The sequence below is a fragment of the Oncorhynchus nerka genome, linkage group LG22 (assembly GCF_034236695.1).
Source record: "Oncorhynchus nerka isolate Pitt River linkage group LG22, Oner_Uvic_2.0, whole genome shotgun sequence".
NCBI classification, from domain to species: domain Eukaryota; kingdom Metazoa; phylum Chordata; class Actinopteri; order Salmoniformes; family Salmonidae; genus Oncorhynchus; species Oncorhynchus nerka.
In genome coordinates this window covers 67862265-67884192 of record NC_088417.1, presented here as the reverse complement: position 1 = coordinate 67884192, position 21928 = coordinate 67862265, and the positions used below count along the sequence as shown (strand labels likewise).

Here is a 21928-nt window from a genome sequence, read left to right as displayed (position 1 = left end):
TTTATGTTCATTAAAAGGTAATGGCATTCTCTGCTACAGCAATTAGTTGAGTTTGATAGTGCACAGCTATGTATGTGTGTGTGATTAGATATATTCACTGTCATTGAGTTAATGTGTGTTTGTGTGCGTGCCTAAGACAGTAACCTGTGCGGAGATGCCGATGAGCAGCAGCCACTTCTGCTTGGCATCAGTGCGGTAGTTGATGATTTGACAGCCCGCCAGGCTGGAGTGCCGGTCAAATACTTTGATTGGCTGGGAGTCCCCCTCCATGCTCCAATGGTAGACGGCATTGTCAGTCACAAGTGCCACTGTGTTGAGGGAGATCCACTTCCAGAAGGTGACGTCGTCGGTCATGGTGTGGGCCTTCATCTTGCTCTTCATCTCAATGTTAAAGATCTGAAGGGTTTTGGCGGCTGAGAGGGGCAGAGGGAGCAGAGAGAGGCATCGAATGGGAGAACAACCCGTTATGGCTACTCTGAGAAGTCGGCAAACACACACACAGGTCAGAGTGCCACAAACACACACGTCAGACTGAGGGAAAGGTAAAGTAAACGCCAAATTTCACTTGAGTAATGAGAGTCAAGCTCGAAATGGTAGTTATGGCCCAAAGAGAGCATCAGGCAAGAAGGACAATCATGACACAGCAGTCAGAGAGATTAAGCAAAGAAATGAAACACAGACCACTAAAATGTTACATATCAGCATCCAGGTCAATTATAAGATAAAACAGGAAGAGGACTAATACTTCGATAGTATTAGAGGGAAAGGTATGTTGACAGTGTGGTTGGGGACTTACTGTAAAAGGACGCCCTTATAAAAAAGTCAATGAAAAGAGGTTTTCAATATTGATTAAGCCTGTACCGTTGTACGTTATTAGATGTTATTTTACTTTGTTTATATACACTGAGTATAGAAAACATTAAGAACATCTGCTCTTTCCATGACAGACTGACCAGGTGAATCCAGATTAAAGCTATGATCCCTTACTTCAAATCAGTGTAGATGAAGGGGAGGAGGCAGGTTAAAGAATGATTTTTAAGCCTAGACAATAGAGATGGATTGTGGATGTGTGCCATCCAGAGGGTGAATGGGCAGGACAAAGTGCCTTGGAACGGGGTATAGTAGGTGCCAGGCGCACCGATTTGTGTCAAGAACTGCAACGCTGCTGGGTTTCCTGTGTGTATCAAGGACATCCAGCCAACTTGACAACTGTGGGAAGCATTAGAGTCAACATGTGCCAGCATCCCTGTGGAATGCTTTCAACAACTTGTAGAGTCCATGCCCTGACGAATTGAGGCCGTTCTAAGGGAAAACGGTACGGGGGAGTGGGGGTCAACTCAATATTAGGAAGGTGTCCCTAATGTTTGGTGTACTCAGTGTATCAATGATGGATAGGTTAGAAAAGGTTACTCACCTGTGTTTTGTTTGATTAGTTTTGGGTGAAGTCAGTTAGCTTTATTAAGAAGCATTAATTATTGTATTCCCTGTTCATTTTATCGAAAGCAAATTGCAATTCATTTCCAAAAGTTGCAAAATAATTATTTGCTGTGTTATCAGTTTTTGATACCAAAGCCATGGCTTCATAATCATAAACATCACACAGACTATAGTTTGCAGTGCACCAATTACAGCATCGGCAGCCCCATTTAAAAGTGTGAACCAAATGAAGAAAGTGAGTTTTGATTAGACCAGATTAAACAATTGGAGGTGCATTGAGAATCTGCATGGTGCATATTCTGCTTCTCCCATCCCCCAGGGTCACTAAACCATCACATGATAGATTTAGCACGGTGGTAAAGAGGGAGGGCAGATTAGGGAAGAGGAAGAAGAGAAGTTAGATAGAGACAGCTATGCTACTAAGCTAGAAGACCACGGCCCTGCGTTTCCCACTACATAGTAATACAACCTGTAATTCCGTCCTACAGTACAACACAAATGATTGCGAATGAGATGCCAAATAATGGAAAAAGTCATGCCTGCTAATCCAGTATAATCTCACAACCGCTTTCTGCTTCAAATGAGATGATCATTTAATGGCATTTTACAGCATATGAGTGTTTTTACTATCTTAGGCGCTGGAAGTCCCTTTTCTCACATTTGCCACTCAACTTGTGTCCTTTGGTCATATGTTTGTGAATGAAGAGGGGGCTCCAAAACTAAATTGCAGGTTAAGACAAGAATTCATATAACAGTAATACTAAGGTAATTGTTGACTATAGCTACTCCTGAAATGCGTATGTAGGCCTATTGGCTGTAGCCACAGACTAATAATGAGTCCCTCCTCCAAACATTGTGTATTGACACAGCCATCCTACCCTCAAAAGGTATAAAAAAAAATGTTAAACTCCAAGTTGATGACTGGCCCTTAGGTACTGTGCTATTTCAGAAATAGTCCTTCATTCACTCACTAGCTAGAAAATTTGCCTTTCAGATATATTACTGGTTGCTGAAACCAGGCAGTCAGGGAAAACGCAGGGTCACGATACAAAGAAGAAGAGACGGGAAGCTAGGAGGACACACCGAGCACTACGGTCACATAGATGGGGTCTGTCGGTCTGTCTGAAGGGAATCCCAGGAAATATTTCCAATCTAGGTTTGTTTAAGTGGTATAAATTACATTAGGATTGGCAGTAGGGATGGGGGTGGAGAGGGGCAGTGTTGGACCCACAGGGAGGAGCATGACTCTTAATAAATCTACTGGTTTAAACCAATCAAAGGCTATTTAACGTTAACGACCAATCAATTGGTGGCTAATCTGATTTTTCAGCCCTCTGGGCCATTCTAACTTGTCAAGGGGCCCTATTCATCATCTCCATACTCCTTCTGGCCTGAAATGTACACTTGCTATATCCACACCATCATCTGATAGGATAGAATACCAGAGGAAGACTCACTGGACATGCAACATCTAAATCTGAGCAGAGCTACCATCAGAATACAAAACATTGATTTAAAATCACTATCATCACCCAGGCCCTGTTCACTGCCTCTAACAGAGGGAGGAGCACGGATCTACATAGCTAGCTATGAAGGAATTCTAAATCTCTCAATAAAATAATCAGATTACATCATGAGTAACCTAGCTTACGTCTACTTACTGCTTTACCCACAACTTATGTGGTCTCGTTTCAGGATAATACATAACCTAACCTCTTACACAGCTCTTATGACACAGGTAGTGAACCCCATTGAATCCCAAGGGTTTGGACAACAGATTCAAACACAGGAACTGGGGAGGGAATCGAAATGGCAAGCAACAAATTTGTGTCAACCCACAATATTTCCACCCCAAACAGATACTAAATCATTGGTACATCTAAGAAACAATATTGATGTAATGCCAACATTCAAGCTAGAAGGTTGTGAAAGATAAATCCTGTTTAGATTGGCCTAATAGTTAGATAATAACTTAAACATAGGTGCACCAAATATAGCATGTATGAAACCATGTGTCCTGCCACTGTATTTTCACAATTATGTCCATCTGTGTGCATAGACAGGGTTTGGAATAGAGTAAAAGGGGACTGGAACAGTGAGAGTCAGTCCCAAGCTGGATGATAACATGGTGATGATATGTCTAATGTGAAAGGAGAGACTAGAGTGAATGAGTGTGTGCAAGTGTTTCTAGTGAACATAGTGTGGACTTGAACTAAGTCTTAAGGATGTTTGAATGAGGATTTAAAAACAGGATTTAAAACTTCCACAACTCTGTTGTACTGAAATTTTAACTCACCGTCTGCATACACATAAGAAAGCAGTAAAAAAAAAAAAAAAAAAAAAAAAAGAACAAACAGAGAAACAAAAACAAAACATAACATAACAAACAAAACAGACAAAGCAATTATGGCTGCTGAACAAGACTTACACGACTGTTGGGTCATAGGTCAGTAAGACTAATGTCTGGGACAATCAAATATACTTTACAAAACTAAATAGAAATAGCTGTATGTATGTGGACATAGACAGATGTTTACTTCAACACTGAATGGACATTGGTTGTTGACAGAAATCTGCTGGCTACATAACAAACATGTCAAAACTGAATCATGAAGGCAGGCCCATTAAGGGTTAAATGTGTCTGTACTGCATCAATAAAAGTGTACAAAACGGTAGTTCTGTTATACATCAGATAACTTGACAAATCCTATTGTTTCCCAGGGATTGTATCCTGGTTAAATGAAGGCTTAATGAAATTCAGACTGTCAGTCGACTGGCTTACCTTTAAGTGCGATGACTTTGGAGGCGGGGTTCATGATGGCGCTGTCTGCAGAGATAGGCCTGCGGATGGGCGTGTTGGGGTCGGCCATGTCTATGATCACCACCTGCGCTTGCTCGCCCACCTTCTCTCGGATACAGATGAACTTATCAGACTCCATCGTCAGGGTGCTGAACCCGATGTTGGCCGGGTTGATCCCCAAGTTTTGGAGCTAGGAGGGGGGGGGGGGGACAACATTAGGAGCTTTTCAGCTATCAATTACCTGAGTAATAGGAAGAACAAACAAAAAACACCAGCTGGAATGACAGGGGTACCTTGAGTGTGTGCATGTGAACACTGTGCGTTCAGACCCATTCAATTATCCACATTGTTACGTTACAGCCTTATTTTAAAATTGATGAAATCATTTTAAAAAATCCTCATTCTTCTACACACAAAACACTAATTACAAAGCGAAAACAGGTTTAGAATATATGACAAATGTATAAAAAAAAAAAAAAAAAAACAGAAATACCTTGTTTACATAAGTATTCAGACCCTTTGCTCTGAGTGTCAAAATTGAGCTCAGGTGCATCCTGTTTCCATTGATCATCCTTGTGGTACAACTTGTGGTAAATACAATTGACTGGACATGGTTTGAAAAGACACACACAAATAAAAAAGGTCCAACAGTTGACCGTACATATCAATTGAAAAACCAAGCCATGAGGTTGAAGGAATTATCCGTAGAGCTACAAGACAGGATTGGTCATTATAGGGTATTGTGCATAGACATACTAAAATGTATTAATCTAGGGCTGTAAAGTAATGCAATGTAGAAAAATTCAAGGTGTCAATACTTTCCGAACGTACTGTTATAATAATGAGCCAATCAATAGCAAGACAGCCTCTCTCACACAGGCACACTGCTTTTCTACAAACATCAACATTTTCATCGGACTCCACTGTCAATTGGTGCTGGCTGACTGGCTATGAAGTGGGAAAAGAACATGGGGAAGGGGCATACTCAGACAGAAGACTATTCAGGAATACTTGGAGAATAATCAAAGGGTCTTCACTCTTCCACACGTTGCAACTTAGTTCACTTGATGGTAATAAGCTTTTACAACAGTATCTACAGGTCGTGTGGTTATCTGCAGTAGCAGCACATGGGATGAATGAATGGCCTTGGTGGCTAAACAAGTGTTACGCCAGGGATTTAACATCAGGTCAGCAGCACACAGTACTTAAAAGAGGTGTGGTGGTGGTGCTGTTGTGACTGGTGATGACATTGAGCAGCAGCACCCCAACAGAGACGATCAGAGCAGAGCTGCATGGTCTCTAGGACTGGAGTAGGGAAGGGGGAGTGATCCTTGGCCAACGTTTCATTTGGCAGCATTTCACCACTAAGTAACTCTGTTGCAAAACGTCTGGGCCCTTATTCAATGTGGACTCCAAAGTCCAGTTCACAATCTCATACTAAATTTGGCTCAGCTCATAGTAATGGTCTGACAACACCAATTAGAACTCCAACGTGTAATCATGTGCTGTACATTTTAGGTGTGCCAGCCAAACATGCATGTCTGATGATGACGAGACATTGTGATGCCAACACACCCCATTCCTGAGGCTCTTTGAAAAGCTGGTCCAGATAGCTCCTGCAGAGGAACATAGGTGCTCTCAAGGCCAGGTATAGCTTGAGTTGAGTAGCAAGTCCTGCTCTGATCTGTTGTTGAACTCACTGCTGACAACATGGCATACAGAGACTATCAGCCTGTATGAGAAGGAAAACAAGGAGTCAACTCGTGTTCCAATAACAAAGACCTGCGGGAGGCCAGATCAACAACATTACACAAGCTGCCTCGCAGGCACCACTCTGTCACCCTGTGTCTGCCAGGCATAACACCTACACAACATACTCACACTGACTCATAGAAACCCTGACACAGCAACAACCGGCCATCTGCAGGGTAGCAGCGGGTGAAGTGGCATACTGTGCCCATGGGCCTATCTAGCATTGATCTATCACTATTCACCGTCACATTTGGTGACCCTTTATTTCTGAGGACAAGTTGAGCATGTCTTTCTCACCTCATACTACTTGTGTAGTAATGTGGGAGTGTACATTGAACTGGGGCTGCAAGGCATATGTGTCAGTTTGTGATTCTGACAGGGAAGTAATAGTCTACAACCTGCAGGTATATGTCTAGGTTGAGGCTCATTGATTCTGAGGGCCACGGAGCTCCTTCTCCCTCCAGGGCTATTAAATGGAGGATTCTCCCTCTGCCCCTATCCATCCATCCATCAAGCTCCTCAGACTTGAAAGGCAGCCAAAACCAACTTTGCTTTGATATCATGAGTGGCGCAGCGGTCTAAGTCACTGCATCACAGTGCTAGAGGCTTCACTACAAACCCGGGTTCGATCCTGGGCTGTTTCACAACTGGCTGTGATCCAGGGTCCCGTCCAATTGGCCCAGCGTCGTCCGAGTTAGGGAATTTGGCCGGTGTTGTAAATATGTTCTTAACTGACTTGCCCAGTTAACTAAAAGGTTAAAAAAATAAAACATAAGACATTGAGGGGAGTCGAATTTAAAGTGAATGGAGAAAAACAGGGAGCTCTCCATCAAGACACACAGAAATACAGGGCTGGAGGTGCCACAGCGCCTGCAGCGGCTATGGTAACTGACAGGAATAGAATCTGACAGAGAGAGGGTCAGGGGGAGGCGTTATATAATTGTTACGCCAAGCAGTACACATCTCTGATTCAGAACTGTTCTGTACACAGCTGTATGGCACAAACCCCCATGGCTCACAACAACTATTCAAAGACATTTCTTTTTTCACATAATATCAGATGACAGCTTCATTCTTTTCTTAAAATACATCTTTATTAAACAAAAGACCAAACATACATACATTCCTAAATTGTAAGCAAATAATTTTATGCCTCCCCACAAAGCAAATGGGAGACCAGTAATTCCAGGTATTTTACCACTGGACTTCCCCTAGCTAATGCCCTGGAGTGTACACAAAGCACAAGCATGGAGACCGAGCCTACTCAAATCAAAATCAGTAGCCAGGTTTAAGGGTTAATGGTAAAAATACATTCCATTTTTGGATTTAAAACATCTTGATCGGATTAATGTTGCCTACTGAACAAAACAATGTGGCCTCGGTCTGACAATCTGAAACAGTTCAAACATGCTCTCTTGCTGCACACTGTGCACAGGTAAAATGTTAATTTGTTGTTGAAATATCCAGGTAACAGAGATACCGGTTTTGACTGAATCAGGCCTGAGGGTATAGCAAAGAAAAGAAAGCACATGGGTCAATACCCCACCCCTGGCCTAGACCACTGCTAATAAGCTAACATGAGCCCTTCCTGGAAATGTGGTATAACAAATCCAGGACCTGAACCTTCATCAATGGTAAGTCACACTCCACAACCACACCAGGCAGGCACCGAATTCTTTCACTCGTGTAGCCTCAGTTCTGCCTTTTCAATTACCCATCTACCCTACACACAAGACAAAAGTCATGGAAGTAGACTCAAAAGTTGTGTAAAAGCAGAGAGGAAGACAGAGGCACAACTTGGCAGAAAATCTCCCTCCAACATGTGGCGTTTTTTCATTGTTTCACAACACCAAGCAAGGTGTTTTAAAATGGAGGTTAATGAGTGTCTAATTTGGTCAACCTCAAAAACACGTATGGCTTATTTGCTACGTGTGGTTTATTTGATCTAACATAAGTTTTGTAGTGCTTATGTTGTTACAAGTGTACTGATATAAGTAGGACGTGAGATCCTGGCAACTTCAATAAAAATCTATATTGGAGTCGGCTTCAAGATGGCTCTGCATATTCATGGCATGCTATGCTACTAGCCTCATCTCTAATGAATACAGGCGGTTGACGTCAACAAAACTCATCGAATATTCACAAAAAAGGATTACAATAATGAGATGTATCCACCAATCCAAAGAAAAGGGATAGGCGGGCGCTAGATAGCCAGCCTTGCCACTGTGTGGACAACGACTCCCATTGTTAGGGCGGAGAGACATGCATCTGGTCAGTATAGCCATAACCTTTGGTAAAAGTAATTTAAGAGCCTGTTATGGGAATGACATGTTAAAGAGAATGGTCAGGGTGAAGAGGGAACTCTCCTTTATCATTATAACAGAAGGGACAAAAAAAGGAGATAGATACCCATCTAAATGTATGGTAGAAATTCTATTATAGAAAGTTGCACATCAGTTCCTGTACATTCCAGTTTAGAGTTCAATTTACTATCGCCCTGATGACATCACTGCATCTTGGGTCTAACCATCTCTCATTGGCTGGAGGGAACCCTTGATCTCGGTGCTATTTGTCGGTGGTAGGGAACACAGCGTAGGAAGTGCTAAAGCAGTAACGATCACCAAGTGAATTGAACAGTAGACAATGGAGACCTGCAGCCCCTAGCCAAACACGATTCATCCCTCAGTAAAGACATGGTCACATTTAGAACGGCCTGTCTGTTCACTGTGGGTAACATCAGCCAGCCAGCCAAACGCACACACACACACACACTACAACAAAGGCTACCATCTCCCTAGAGATAACCGTCACTTTACCCAAACCCAGAACAAAACACATACTACCACAATTCTTCAACAGATTCAAGGACAATCTTTAAGAGATTCCATTCATAAAACCAGTGTGATGACAGGACTAGGATGTGTTTGAAACGCACCCGTTTTTAGTGGCTCGGATATAGGATTAATCAAATTCACATTTGCAAAATCAAAAATTGCAAGAGATCTATATGACATGCAACATTTTAAAACGTCACTGAGCCAGGTGTAACATTTTTTCCTCCTGTTGCAGCTGCCTCCCACACACACTGAGCCACACCCCCTGTCACTCAAGCGGCGCAGTTCCTCCTCCCCACTGTTAAATTCACTATAAGTTGGCATGCTGTTCCGTTAGGTCAAATGCAGTCAACCGATTCCAAACAAGAACGATGCCACTTCCTACTTCACTTTTAACTATAAATCATTCCATTTTATGATTCCAACAGTTCACCCAAATGTTTTGCTCTATACTGAACAAAAATAAACACAACATGTAAAGTGAGATGAAACAGAGGATCCCAGAAATGTTCCATATGCACAAAAAGCAGTCCACGGGCCTCACAACCACGTGTAACCACACCAGCCCAGGACCTCAACATCTGGCTTCTTCATCTGCGGTATAGTCTGAGGGATCGTCTGAGACAAGCCTTCCGGATAGCTGATGAATCTGAGGAGTATTTGTCTGTAATAAAGCCCTTTTGTAGTGGAAAAACAAATTATGATTGGCTGGGCCTTGCTCCCAAGTGGGTGGGCCTATGCTCTCCAAGGCCCACCCATGGCTGCTCCCCTGCCCAGTCATGTGAAATCCATAGATTAGGTCCTAATGAAATTATTTAAATTGACTGATTTCCTTCTATTTTTGTTCTGTATATATTGTAAGTCAAATCACAATATTTTTAATCCCCGTGCCTACAAGATGAAAAAAATCTGTCAATGTGCCCTTGAGCAAGGCAACTAACCCTAATTGCTCCAGGTCGCCTTCGATAATGTCAGGCTCTGGCAGTGACCCCACACAGAGAGTGTCTAAAGGGTAGTTGGGATATGCAAAACATACATTTCCAATTCATACATGCATATTAAACAATCATGTACATTTGTGAAATAGGATAAATGAGCACCCACCTAATTATTAAAAAGATGCTTGTGTATTTTATGCCTCGTGTTACTATTGTATAATACAGTTAACTCTGCATCATTGGAAGCATCTCACGGTAAAGTCAACACCAGTTGTATTCGGCGCATGTGACATAACATTTGATTTGAGCAAAATGCTTGTCTGTCTACACAGATTGTCCATGACCAGGCAAACATGAGTGCAAGCTGGGCAGCCACTAACATAGCCCACCCCACATAGCCATGCATGACATCACTGAGGAGGCATTTGGGTGAAACCAGAATAAACCGACACCATTGTACACACCAACCTGGTGGCTGGAAAATCACTCATTTAATCATGAGGCTGTGTCCTCTCCTCACACAGACCTGCTGTTGGGTTACCTACCCCTTGGCACAAGCATGATTGGCGGGTTTTGGCAAATTTCCAGCGAATCACTGCATTAAATATGGACATGTACGCCAACACAGCAGGGAAGCACACGCCAGAGGAGTAAATTGAGGATGTAACAGAAGTGAGTAAAGAGCAGGAAAGAGACTTGAAAGACAAAGATGGATGATGAGAGAGAGCGAGAGAGTTAGGGTCACGGCTGACGCCACAGCGCGACATGCTTATTTATCCGGTGGGTGTCCTTGTCCAAGTTCACTTTGCCACGGCAGCATAATGAGAGAGAGCGAGAGAGGGGAAACAGAGAAGAGCCAGAGAGATTGGGGGAAACAAAGGGAGAGGGATGAAAAAGAGGGAGCGTGATTCTGAGTGATGCTCCCAGCCAGGTTATTGACTCTGCAGGTGCTGTGGGAAGAAGCAGACAGACTGCCACAAGGCAACAGTAAGTCACTCCTCACCCACCATCAAACCTCTCCTCATCCATTACCACCACAAACCCGTCTCGCCCACTCCACTGTCACAATGACATGAAAGCCCCTAACTAGATCTTATATGGCACTACAGTGGAGCATGCGCTGCATATTTCTGTTATGTAAGACTGGGAAGAAAACAAGAAATGTAGACTGACACATCTCAATCATTTATTAATAAGGGCTGAGCCTAGCAGCTCCTGGTTCCAGATGCCTTGTCGTGGCTGGATCAAATGGATATCCACTACAGCCTCACTGGCAGACAGTGGAACAGCAGTAGTGCACTGTGTGGAACAGAGCTTAACATTAGCAGCACAGACTCCATAGAGAAAGTAAATCTCATAAGGGGTTTTCAGTTAGTGACAGTTTGTAAAAAAATATATGTATATATATTTTTTGAAAATCAGTAATCTGTTTACAAGAAATTTGCAAGCTCAGTTGAAATTGTTGGTGTCATCATTGGCAACTTCCGCTTCAGCTCTCTAGAAGCTGTAGTAGCGCGACACTGTGGCCACGACTGCAGCTGCGGTCCGCTCTTTACTCACCAGGAATCAGTGACCTTAAACTGGAAATAAATCTCTTTCACAAAGCTGGAGCCTAGCGGCAACGAATGAGCATCCAAGTCACATGTAACTGCACTCTCTCCCTGGCTTAATCAAAGCTTATGTTACGACCACTAGGCTAAACCGCAAATCAGACACTTTCCCCGACCCCATGTTAATCATCAAATCAAGCTTTATTTATACTGCACATTTCAGACAGGTAATGCAACGGAATTGGCTTTACAGGATAATAAAATAAAAGCTGAAATATTTGATAAACATACATAAGATTCTTTTTTAAACAGAAGGACAACTAAAAAGCAACCTAAGGAAAATTAAAGATAAAAATGCATTTAAAGAGCTCTTAAATATGTTCACAGTTTCAGCTCCCCTCAGGTACTCTGGCTATTCCAGATGCTGGGGGCATAATAACTAAATGCTGCCTCTCCATGCCTCTTGGTACTAGGCTTTGGGATAGATAAAAAGGCCAGAGGACCTGAGGGGCCTACTGGGTACATCACTTAAAAGCATGTCTGAATTGTATTGGGCTGCACAACCGTGGATTGCTTTAAAAACAGAAAGAAGAATCTTAAACTCACAGGCAGGCAGTGCAGAGACCTTAAAACCAGTGTAATGTACAGCATTCTGTATGTTTTGAAGTTGACCAACAGCTTTCTTAAGCTCTCTCATAAGAGGAAGCCCCTGCCCCATGAATTAATCTGCTAATTTAACCCGAGGTTAGAGTTTCCTATTTTCCTTAGAGGGAACACTGGCACCTTGCTCAGCACAAAAGCCCCCTGCGTTCTGCGGGAGTTAAAGGAAGGTCAAGGGTAGGATGTGCTGAGGCTTGCAGAGGCTGCAGCCCCAACCCGCTCTAGAACTCCACAACAGGAAGCAGGAGCCCATTGTCCCACGGACTGAAACAACAGGCTGGACCTGTCTCCACGGCGACCATGTGACCACAGGACATTTGACCAGCACCAACCATGGGGTGAGGAAAAAGGGTGCCCTGGCCTGATGGATATAAGGGAGAAAAGGGAAGAGGAACACAGTGGAATCCAGCCACTGGTCAAGCCAGTTCTGCTGACTGAGGGTTGGTTTCCGGGTAGTTATTTTTATGAAATGCTTTGCTGCGTTATTGTACAGTCCGGTGGCCTGCACTGAGGAATGTCAAGTGTTCAGCAAATCATATGCTCACAAGCATGTTACAAGATATCAGCCGGTTACCAGGGGAGAGAGTTTAAAGATGACCACAAAAACCTTTTAAAGTTGATGTCTTAAAGAGAGCAGGGCAAAAAAATTCCATGCAATTTTTTTTTTTTTTTTTTTAACTGGTGGGGTAAAATGTCATGTCTCATTTAAATGCCATTTGGCAAGGGTTATTGCCATGCTAAGATGCATAAAGACTTAAAGGCAGTAAGGAGAGGAGCACAGTCATGTACAATGTAGCTAGGTAGGAGGAGCAATGGAAGCGACCTTGAGGACTGAGGCCATTTCATTTTCAGCTGAACTGGTTACATGGTTGTAACTTGTTCATGCTGCATTAACATAGATAATTATATTTTATGCTCTGCTAGACAGCCCTAGTATGATAAAACTAGGCTACTTCGTAGTGATGGCGGAAAACAAATCTATAGTTACAAATCAGGATATTTGACGATAGTGTATCAGATCGTTGACAATCTCGCAAAATATTTTTTCCGCTACTTGGCTGTACCAGCACCAAAACTCCAGTAATTTTCCTTCATAGCTTGTTCTCCATCTTTTTAAATAGGGAGACAATTTGTTTTAAGCACTTATTTCCATGACTGACAAAACTTGATTATCATGGCTCTCATCCCTCTGCAACAGACATGTGTTGAGCAATATGTTTGGAACATCAAATCGCCACACACCTAATATTCCACAGATCTGACTTGCCCTTTCCATCCTGAGGAACCAGTAAACATTAGCCCGTTTCGAGTTTCTTTTTCATGTCTTCTGCATCCATTTTGCTGTCACGTTCTGAGTTTGATGGGCTATAGGTCAGGCCCTATGGGTCACATACATGTGATGCTTACATGTTTTACGTAAAGAGAGCAAGGGTTGAGGGAATAGGGAATGTTTTTCCTAAACAAATGAGGGATTTCAGTAACAGAACCTTTCAGTCAGAAACAAGAAGGAAACTAAATGGCTGAAATGTTGCTGCTTCAGCACAGACAGCGCAATACACACTTTCTGCTGTAGGGAGGAGAGCTAGACAGCGTGCGCCTGTCACACAGGCACTCTGTCATCGGGCTCTTTGAGTCGTGTGTGTGTGTTTTAATTATTTAGTCAACCAGTGTGCTTAAAGCATCAGACAAGCTATGTGCATAAGTAGTTGTTTTTATTCAAACAAATAAGTTGTGTCTGTCTATATGGAAAAATATGTTTAAACATTTCAACCAATAGATTGGTCGAAAGAACAGGACGAGTCTCATCGACCAAGATTGTTTTTTTTAGTCAAGGACAGCCCTACAGCTCACGGATAGATCTCGCAATGAATGAAAAACGGAGATGGAACATAAGCATGCACAATGCAAAAGGTAAAAGAGAACCGTGAGATTTTGAAAGACCTAGCTAATTAATGCTATCTAGGTAAACAGGAGTTGGCATTTCGTGGCAACAATGAGTGCCATCTCATCAAACAGGCCCAGGGGAAACTAAGTGGGACTACTAAATGACTTTGCTGAAAAAAAAACAAGCTAGCAACCCATTTAGAGACCACCACTGTGTTTGCTTTGTGCTCAAGGTCTATGGTCGAATTTAATGAAACTGGCGCACTCTACCGTGTTCTACAGAACAAAGTGATGGATATGGGTTTCTCCCGTAGCAGTATCAGTGTAACAATGAAAGCACTGGAAGAGCAGCGATAATACTTTGATCATTTCTATGAGCGATTCGAGCAGAACTGCAAAACTTGTTGTAAACAGACAATCAGTTGAGTAGAGAGGGGGAAAATCGAAAACATACCGGACAAAGTCAATGTTCAGAGGACAGACAGGTTTGACCTCTTTGGTGAACTTAAATCTGGTCGACTGCAAAAAAATAAAAACAAGGTCACAGAAGATCGACACCAGTACTTAGACTTTGTTAGGACTTAAGGCTCATCTTGTCAGATTGTACAGTTCACAAATGGTACGAGACAAATCACCTGGACAGCTCCTCGGCTTTTTGTTCCAGCATGACCTGACAGACTATCCCGAGGCAACAAAGTTACTGCAGCCGGTCCGCACTATACCAGCCACAACAGCATCCGCTGAGAGGTCATTTTCTGTGCTGAAACGGATGAAGAGAGTCGAAAACGGACCGATCAAGGATGACTCATCCCTTGACATCATCTCCATTGAGACCAAGACACTTAAAACTGAGGGCCAACAGGGAGACATTCTACAGTTCAGTCACTGATGTCTTTACCCAGAAGGACAGATGGAAATTCTTTACAAGTGTTTATTTACAGTAGCACCCTCTACTATTATTACATTACATGTGTATTGTGTAAGTATACATCTCAAATCAGTAACGCTGCCTAGGCAGTGTGTGTGAAACGCTGTCTACAAGTAAGCCTAATCACTGGCATTTGGGTCGCTGTCTGTGGTGTTGAAAATGGCCTGATCTTGCAGTTGCATGGGGCACAAGTTATTAGGGCATGTGAATGTGTGTCTAATGATTACACCGCCTCCCTGCTGCTGTTTGATGGTTGGTTGTCAGTGCTCGACATTCAGGGCTACCCCGGCAACATCTGCCGAGCTCACCCGGCCAGTTAATCAAGCTTTCATATAGCCTGCTTGGGCCAGTACAAAACATACATTTTTAAAATCCTTTCTATTTGTATTTAATCCATCACAATCTTCATGATGACGCTTCAAATTTGTTAACCAGCATTTGATTTCCAAGCGAAGACAAGAATGTCAAAGCCTTCACTCTCTGTCTCGAGTGAGCCCCGCCTCAGTATGTCCTGGATACTAGTGACAGACCCATCCCAGCGGAGACGGGAAACCCGGCAATTCTGAGATTAACTTTGGCACACGCATTCCACAATCACAGAATAAAAGTCCACCTGTTCAGTCTTTTTTCAAATCAGACATCCTACATAGCGATGTCATTATCAGCAAAGAAAAGTTTACGTAGGCCTAGGACTACATGTTGCTGCTTGCTTGTCAAGACAAACATTACCACAAATCACAATTATTTTTTTAAATAATGCTATTGTTATCTATATAACATCAAATTTCAGGTGGTGAGAGCGTGCAACGCCTCATACAGCCAATTGCTGCATGGAACTAAATGTGTTCTAATAAGCACAGTCACTGCCTAACATTCCTAAACAGTCTGCAATTATTTAAAAGAGCAGGATCCCAGCTTTCCAGTCATGTTTGATATATTTCTCAACACCAAATTTTGCACAATTGGCAGAGTTTTACATTCTCAGTGTCTGGATTTATGAATATGAGTGTGTAAAATAATGCCTGGAAAAACAAGCAGTGGTCTTGTTACTTAGAGAGAGAAAAGTCCTAATCTATCACAGTCAGGGCTCACTAAACACCCAGCTGTATAAATGGTTGATATATAAAATTGCAAGCTATGCAAATGGCCCCGGATGAGTGAGGATAGGACAGGACACCAGCAGGGGGAGAGCAAATAAAGTGGGTGGGAGGCTTTAAAGCTGGAATCCTTAGTGGTGAAACAGCCATGTCCGTTTGTGATATTACAACAAAGAAATTACTGTAAACCAACTATTTTGTTTGCTAACATAATTGCGCATGCGACAGAGTGGCACAATATGTACCACCATTTTTTGGACCATGCTGCGCGATGCTCCTCAATTCCGCAACAAAAACAATAACAATGGTGGTGGAGCGGCCAGCGGCTCAGTTTCCCCCTACTATGGACTCCATCTTTAATGTCTTGGCCCAGTGGGAGATAAACAGCACAGTGTCCCAGCCAGCAGCACTGCACTGAAGTTAAACCATGGGTTTCCCTCAGCCTGTGGGGTCAGTACGGGTGAAGCCACGTGCCTTGAAGAATACTGCGAGATTCTGGTAATTTGCCAATATCTGGCCATCTGTAGAAGTCATGGATCTGATAAGAGCTTGGCTGGCTGGGTCTCTGTGACTATGCTGTTTTAGAGAAACCATCCTTCACCTGCCCACTGGAGCACCGTGACATCACGGCGGCAGATATAGGGGGCTGACGTCAGATTAGTCAATGACTTCCTCAGATCATGTTACCACACTGCACAATTGGGCTCAGTAAGGCTTCGACTGTTTCCTGGGAGCTAGCTAGCTCTCCTGTTTGTGAAGCCTCATACCAACCACCCCATATACCTGACACTCAAGAGGGGCTGTGTGTGGACATAAACCTGACAGGGAGGCCAACAGATCACTGTAGGCCTCTGCTACACCTTTTATAATGTAAATGGCTGAATGACACTAAAGGGAACCCTTGGCTCTTCACTACCAATTACAGCCCACTGTGAATTGCCCAGTTGAAGGACGTGGCACATTCTGCATGATCCGCTGCTCATGCCCAGCTCCATACCATCCGTGAAACATGCATGAAAGCATATGCAGGTCATGCATAAGAGATGGTGGCTGGACTCCCGTATGGTATACATCAGTCACACACAATGACCTTTACGTGCCAATGACACAGAAATCAGAGGATACATACTTCAGTAATAACTTCTTATCACCCTAAACGTGTGTGCTGTGGGCAGCTGTTGTAAGGCCACAGAAACAAATGAATGCAATTAATTATGTGAATACAATATCCTTATCTGGCTTTGCAGTGAACATGCTTTCATGTTGAGAATAACCTGAGATGGCCTTAAAACAATAGAATGCACCACAGGTCCATGTGAATTCTACACACACACACACATTTCAGTCAAAAATCTATCATTCTGAGAAGTAATATTTCTCAGTCAGAATGCATGAGAGGTGGTGGATCTGTTGCACGACACCCCTGCCTTCCAGCGTCTGCAGATATAAATGAAACGCCAGCTGAGCTCAATGCACAGAATAGCCAGTACCACCTTCCTCCATCTACTGTAACACCCACTCCTGCAATTATGGACCTGTCAAGGGCATCAGACTTTTCCCCCTCTATAAAACTGTACATTCTAGTTCCACAGACAAAAGGCCTTTACACAGGCTTGTCAACCTCATACTTGATGTATGAATAACTCCAGAGCTATATTATTTAAAGTTGCCGAATCAAATGTAGCTTCAGTAGCCAACAGAACAGGTACAGTAGTGATATTGCTGTGAGTGCACTGTGCGGTGCAGCAGTAAAGGATGGAGTGGATAATAGGTCTCATGATTGGGGCACTGCCTGTAGGGTTCATTTGTGTTGAAGTCACCATCCCTGTCTGCACAACAACAAAAATCTAGAGGACAGCCCTCCATAACGTTAGCTCAAAGTGACAGGGGGACAGAGGGAAATACTTTTTCCCTCCCTTCACCATATGTGGTTAGCCATAATCCTCCTGAGAATAATAATTTTTCACCACAGATTTAAATACTGAGAATAACAGTAATAATTCCACTCAGACAAAACAATATCCATGAGAATAGAGAAGATAAAGTAGAATCAATGTAATAGCAAAAACAGTACCTCTTCAGATGTAGAAAATAACCTACACAATTGAACAACACAAGTGATGTAGTCTCAGTCACGAGCAGCGCTTGTGTCTATGGAAGTATTGTAGTAAAATCAGTCTGACTGTGACAATCTATTCAGCTGTGCTTCTAATAACGGGTTTTGTGTGCGAGACATGCTGTAAAAACAAACGATGCATTATGTAGCAGCAAATAAACAAAGCAAACCAAATTATTTTTCCCAAGCCAAGATGTAGGCGGATCGCATGTCTTGTTCTGAATCTGAGGCTCCACGAAAACACCAAAGACTGATTTATTCACTAGCTAGGTAACAGATCTTGCAAGCAAAGTCTTGACACAATCCATCCTCTCCAAGGAGCATGAATGTTTTCCACTTCCTCAACCTGACAGACAGAGTTCAATAGTCACCATGACATGTAACCTATGTCAGGCTAAGGTATGGTCATTCGAAAACCACAAACACAGTTCTCCTTGTTTTATTGGTCTCAGACATCACAAGGATCCCGGAGTGGTGCAGCGGTCTAAGGCACTGCATCTCAGTGCAAGAGGCATCACTACAGTCCCTGATTCGCACACGAATCTAAGCTGTATCACATCCGGCCTTGATTGGGAGTCCCATAGGGTGGTGCACATTTGGCCCAGCGTCATCGACGTCATAGTAAATAATAATTTGTTCTTCACAGACTTGCCTAGTTCAATAAAAAGTTCCCTTTAAATAAATTTAAAAATATTTTTAAAATAAAAAAAACAGTATTTATGTCAGGTGTCATTTGTGGAGCATTTGAAGTGCTTGAGGTGATCGTCCACTAAACATAAGCTACAGCCAACCTGCCCAAAAAGAAAAAAGTAATTATAAAACGTGTCATCTGTGATATGAGAAATCTTTGGTCAGTATGCATTCATACAACCAAAAACAAAAATCACATAAGAAAGCATAGTCTGCATTCCTGTGAAGGTGTGTCATGCACCTGCTGATGACATGCTCTCTCATAATATCAAGATGTGTGTACCTAGGAGGTAATGTCTATTCACTACCACCAGCAAAGCAATAAAATGTATTAGCAATCAACATGAATGAAAGGAGATTGTTACTGTTAAGTTCGGAAAGACAAACGGTGCCTATTGAGTATTGACTATCAGACTTGGTGTTAGCTAGAGACCTCGCTCAGCTGGCTGAGCTAGATCAGCCTTTTCAAAACTGGGGCAAGAACAAGTGTAAATGGAGGGTTGGAAATTCAAACTCAAATCGCTTGATAAGTCAGATGTGTGACGGGTTAGAACGTTGGCTAACTTTAACCAGCCACCTAGCTTAGCTAACTAATCTTTGATCCGGGTTGAAGTCAGCAATTTAGCTACCTAGCTTGCTAGCGATCGTTAGCTATAACGTTATATGTGGACAACATCCAAAACACCCGGCATCGTAGTTTGCGATTGATGGTGTATTGCTGAATTGGTATTCCATTATTTCCTTAGCAATGTAGCTAACTAGCTGCCACTACGACACATACGTGAGTAGTTAACTAGAGAGTTTGTTACGGGTTAGCTAGCTAACTAGATGTAATTTGAGTTTCTAACTTCAACAATGACAGCTTATCTGCCTACCAACGACCTCGCCATCCATACCACCGGGTAAGATAACTAGGTAGAAACGATATCTAACCAAATAATATAATCCATTGCTATGTGTCAACTTCCCACGGAGCCGGTCGACGATATGTCATAAGCTAGCTAAGCTAACTCACATTATGTTGAGACGGAGCTATATTTCATTCAGAGATCAGTGACGCTTGCTTAATTATCGGTTAATTTGATGTCCTAAAGAACAATGAATATGAGGCAAGTAATACATAATATATTTTTCGAAATATTACCATTCATTCAACAGACAACATACCTGCAGGTGCTCCTGAAAGCGGATAGGCAGAATCTGAGCCATGACGGTTCCTCTGCTCTCCTCCCGATTCTCCAAGTAATGCTAACAAACTACGGCTTCTTCTCAGATCCTAGCCGGACAGCCAGGGAACAGCTAGTTTAAAGTCCAATTGGGTAGACTCGAAGTCTTGTATGAAAATGTAATGGTGATTTTATTCGTCCTTTTGCTGTTAACTTGCGCTCTTCCCCTGATGACGGACGGCTGCAGCTGCACTGAACACCCTGAACCTGCAATGGCGGTGGCAGCTGCTCAAGAGGAGAGAAACAATCCGGAAATGGCTGTGTACTTCAGTGGGGCGGACGAATATTGATATTCATGTTTCAAAAATTGTGATTTCTAATCATGATTAAACTGATGTAGGATATTCACCATTGAAACCTATTCATTTTTATACAATCCAAGAAAATTGACTAGTGTGTAAAGGGAGCATATCATTTGGGAGATAAGGATACATTGGTACTATTTCTTTGCGATTCGCCCTTTGATTTTTGCCACATCATTCGTCCTCGTGAATGCACGTCAGTTCCTACTTGCGTAGTGCGTAGGCTACTCCTGTTCCGCACCGGTGAAAGCTGTTATTCGATTTACAATAATGGAGTTTTGTATGCCTCTTGAATTCACAGGTGAATTCAGGTGATAACAGGTGAAGCCACTAATTATAGACAATAAACAATTCATGTTTACATACTGTATGTGCAGCAAATATGAACAACTTTAATTCATTTGCATTCAAAAGTCAAACAGGGCTTTCCACATATCCACTTGCTGAGAACTGAATCATCCCACATTTCATCAAGACCTTTCGGTCAAATATACATTTTTGAAGTCAACACAGCTCCATCCTGTCCATTTCCAAAGCACTGGTAGTAGTAAATCAGCTGACACAATGACACGTCAGCTGCTTACTCAGCTAAATCTTGAGGTGAGTGTATCGTTTCAGTTGAAATAAGTAATAACGACCTGTTTAAAATAGTTGTTGAACGATCTCGACTGAGAGTATTTGCACAATAGATCATCCAACTCAACAACAATCCAATTTCTCTTGGATCCTGGATCCAGATGTCTATCAACATCTTTATCATACCAGAGTGCTAAGGCTGTGTCAGACATCCAAGTAGCCATTTTCTACTTTATGTGGCCACAATCTGCATGGTAACTGAGTGTAATAGGCAATAATTGCACAATAAAATAATGAGGGTTGGCAAAGCCTTCCTTGGGACTTGACAGTGAAGCTGACCTTCTGGCAGTAATGCCATTCCATCATGAAGATGCAGCAGGCGTCTGAGCCAGCACTTACTTGCTCAAGGGAGTGGTCAAGAATAAGCTAATACAAAAACATTTCTCCTTATTTTGTCCTCTTGTTAAAGAAGTTATCTTGATCAAGAATGGGTGGGTAATTTCTGACCATTTGATATTTTGTAAACACATTGGTTCCTAAATCAGATCGAATAAAGACAAGAGGCATTGACAATGATCTTATCTGGATCCACCAGTAGGCTATTAGCGTTTGCACTTTAGAGTAAGAAGAGTTGTTTACAATTGGCTAGTCTGCAGATGAATTCAATAAGGGTGTCTGTAGTGACGCCTCACGCACTGAGTGCCTTAGACCACTGCGCCACTCAGGAGCCCACACGCCTTGTGAATTACAGTTATTTCCGATAGAACTCAAACCCAATGCAAACACATTACTGTTTTTGGACTTGAGCTGCAAGTTACACAACAATAATATATTGCAAATCATGAAATTGAAAACCATGAAACATTTGATTGAATGACTCATGGCTGCATATGCATAATCCAGTGTCAGTACAGCTGCAAACTATCTCTTCCTCCACTGGTTTTATTGACTCTTACAATATTGGGTGCCTAAATACTGTCTATGAAAATGCTAATTAAACTTTAGTTTCAGCTTTCTTTCTATGAATACACAACATTATTTTCTCTCTCTCTCTCTGAGCACGTTGTGATACTGCATTTATATACTGGCCCCCTTACATTATGTAAGAAATTGATCAAAGTGAAGTTGTGGAAATGAC

General features: G+C 42.4%; 1 protein-coding gene across 1 annotated transcript in view; it reads right to left on the bottom strand.

Annotated features, from left to right (window-relative positions):
• Positions 1-20125, bottom strand: part of cltca (clathrin, heavy chain a (Hc)) — a 59104-nt gene extending 38979 nt beyond the window's left edge. Inside the window, exons 1-3 of the mRNA XM_029627708.2 lie at positions 19854-20125; positions 4220-4427; positions 145-413 (exon numbers count right to left, since the gene is read on the bottom strand). Of these exons, the coding sequence (XP_029483568.1) occupies positions 145-413; positions 4220-4427; positions 19854-19895 (519 nt within the window). The 5' untranslated portion in view covers positions 19896-20125. The remainder of the gene's footprint in view (positions 1-144; positions 414-4219; positions 4428-19853) is intronic.
• Positions 20126-21928: the final 1803 nt, after the last annotated feature.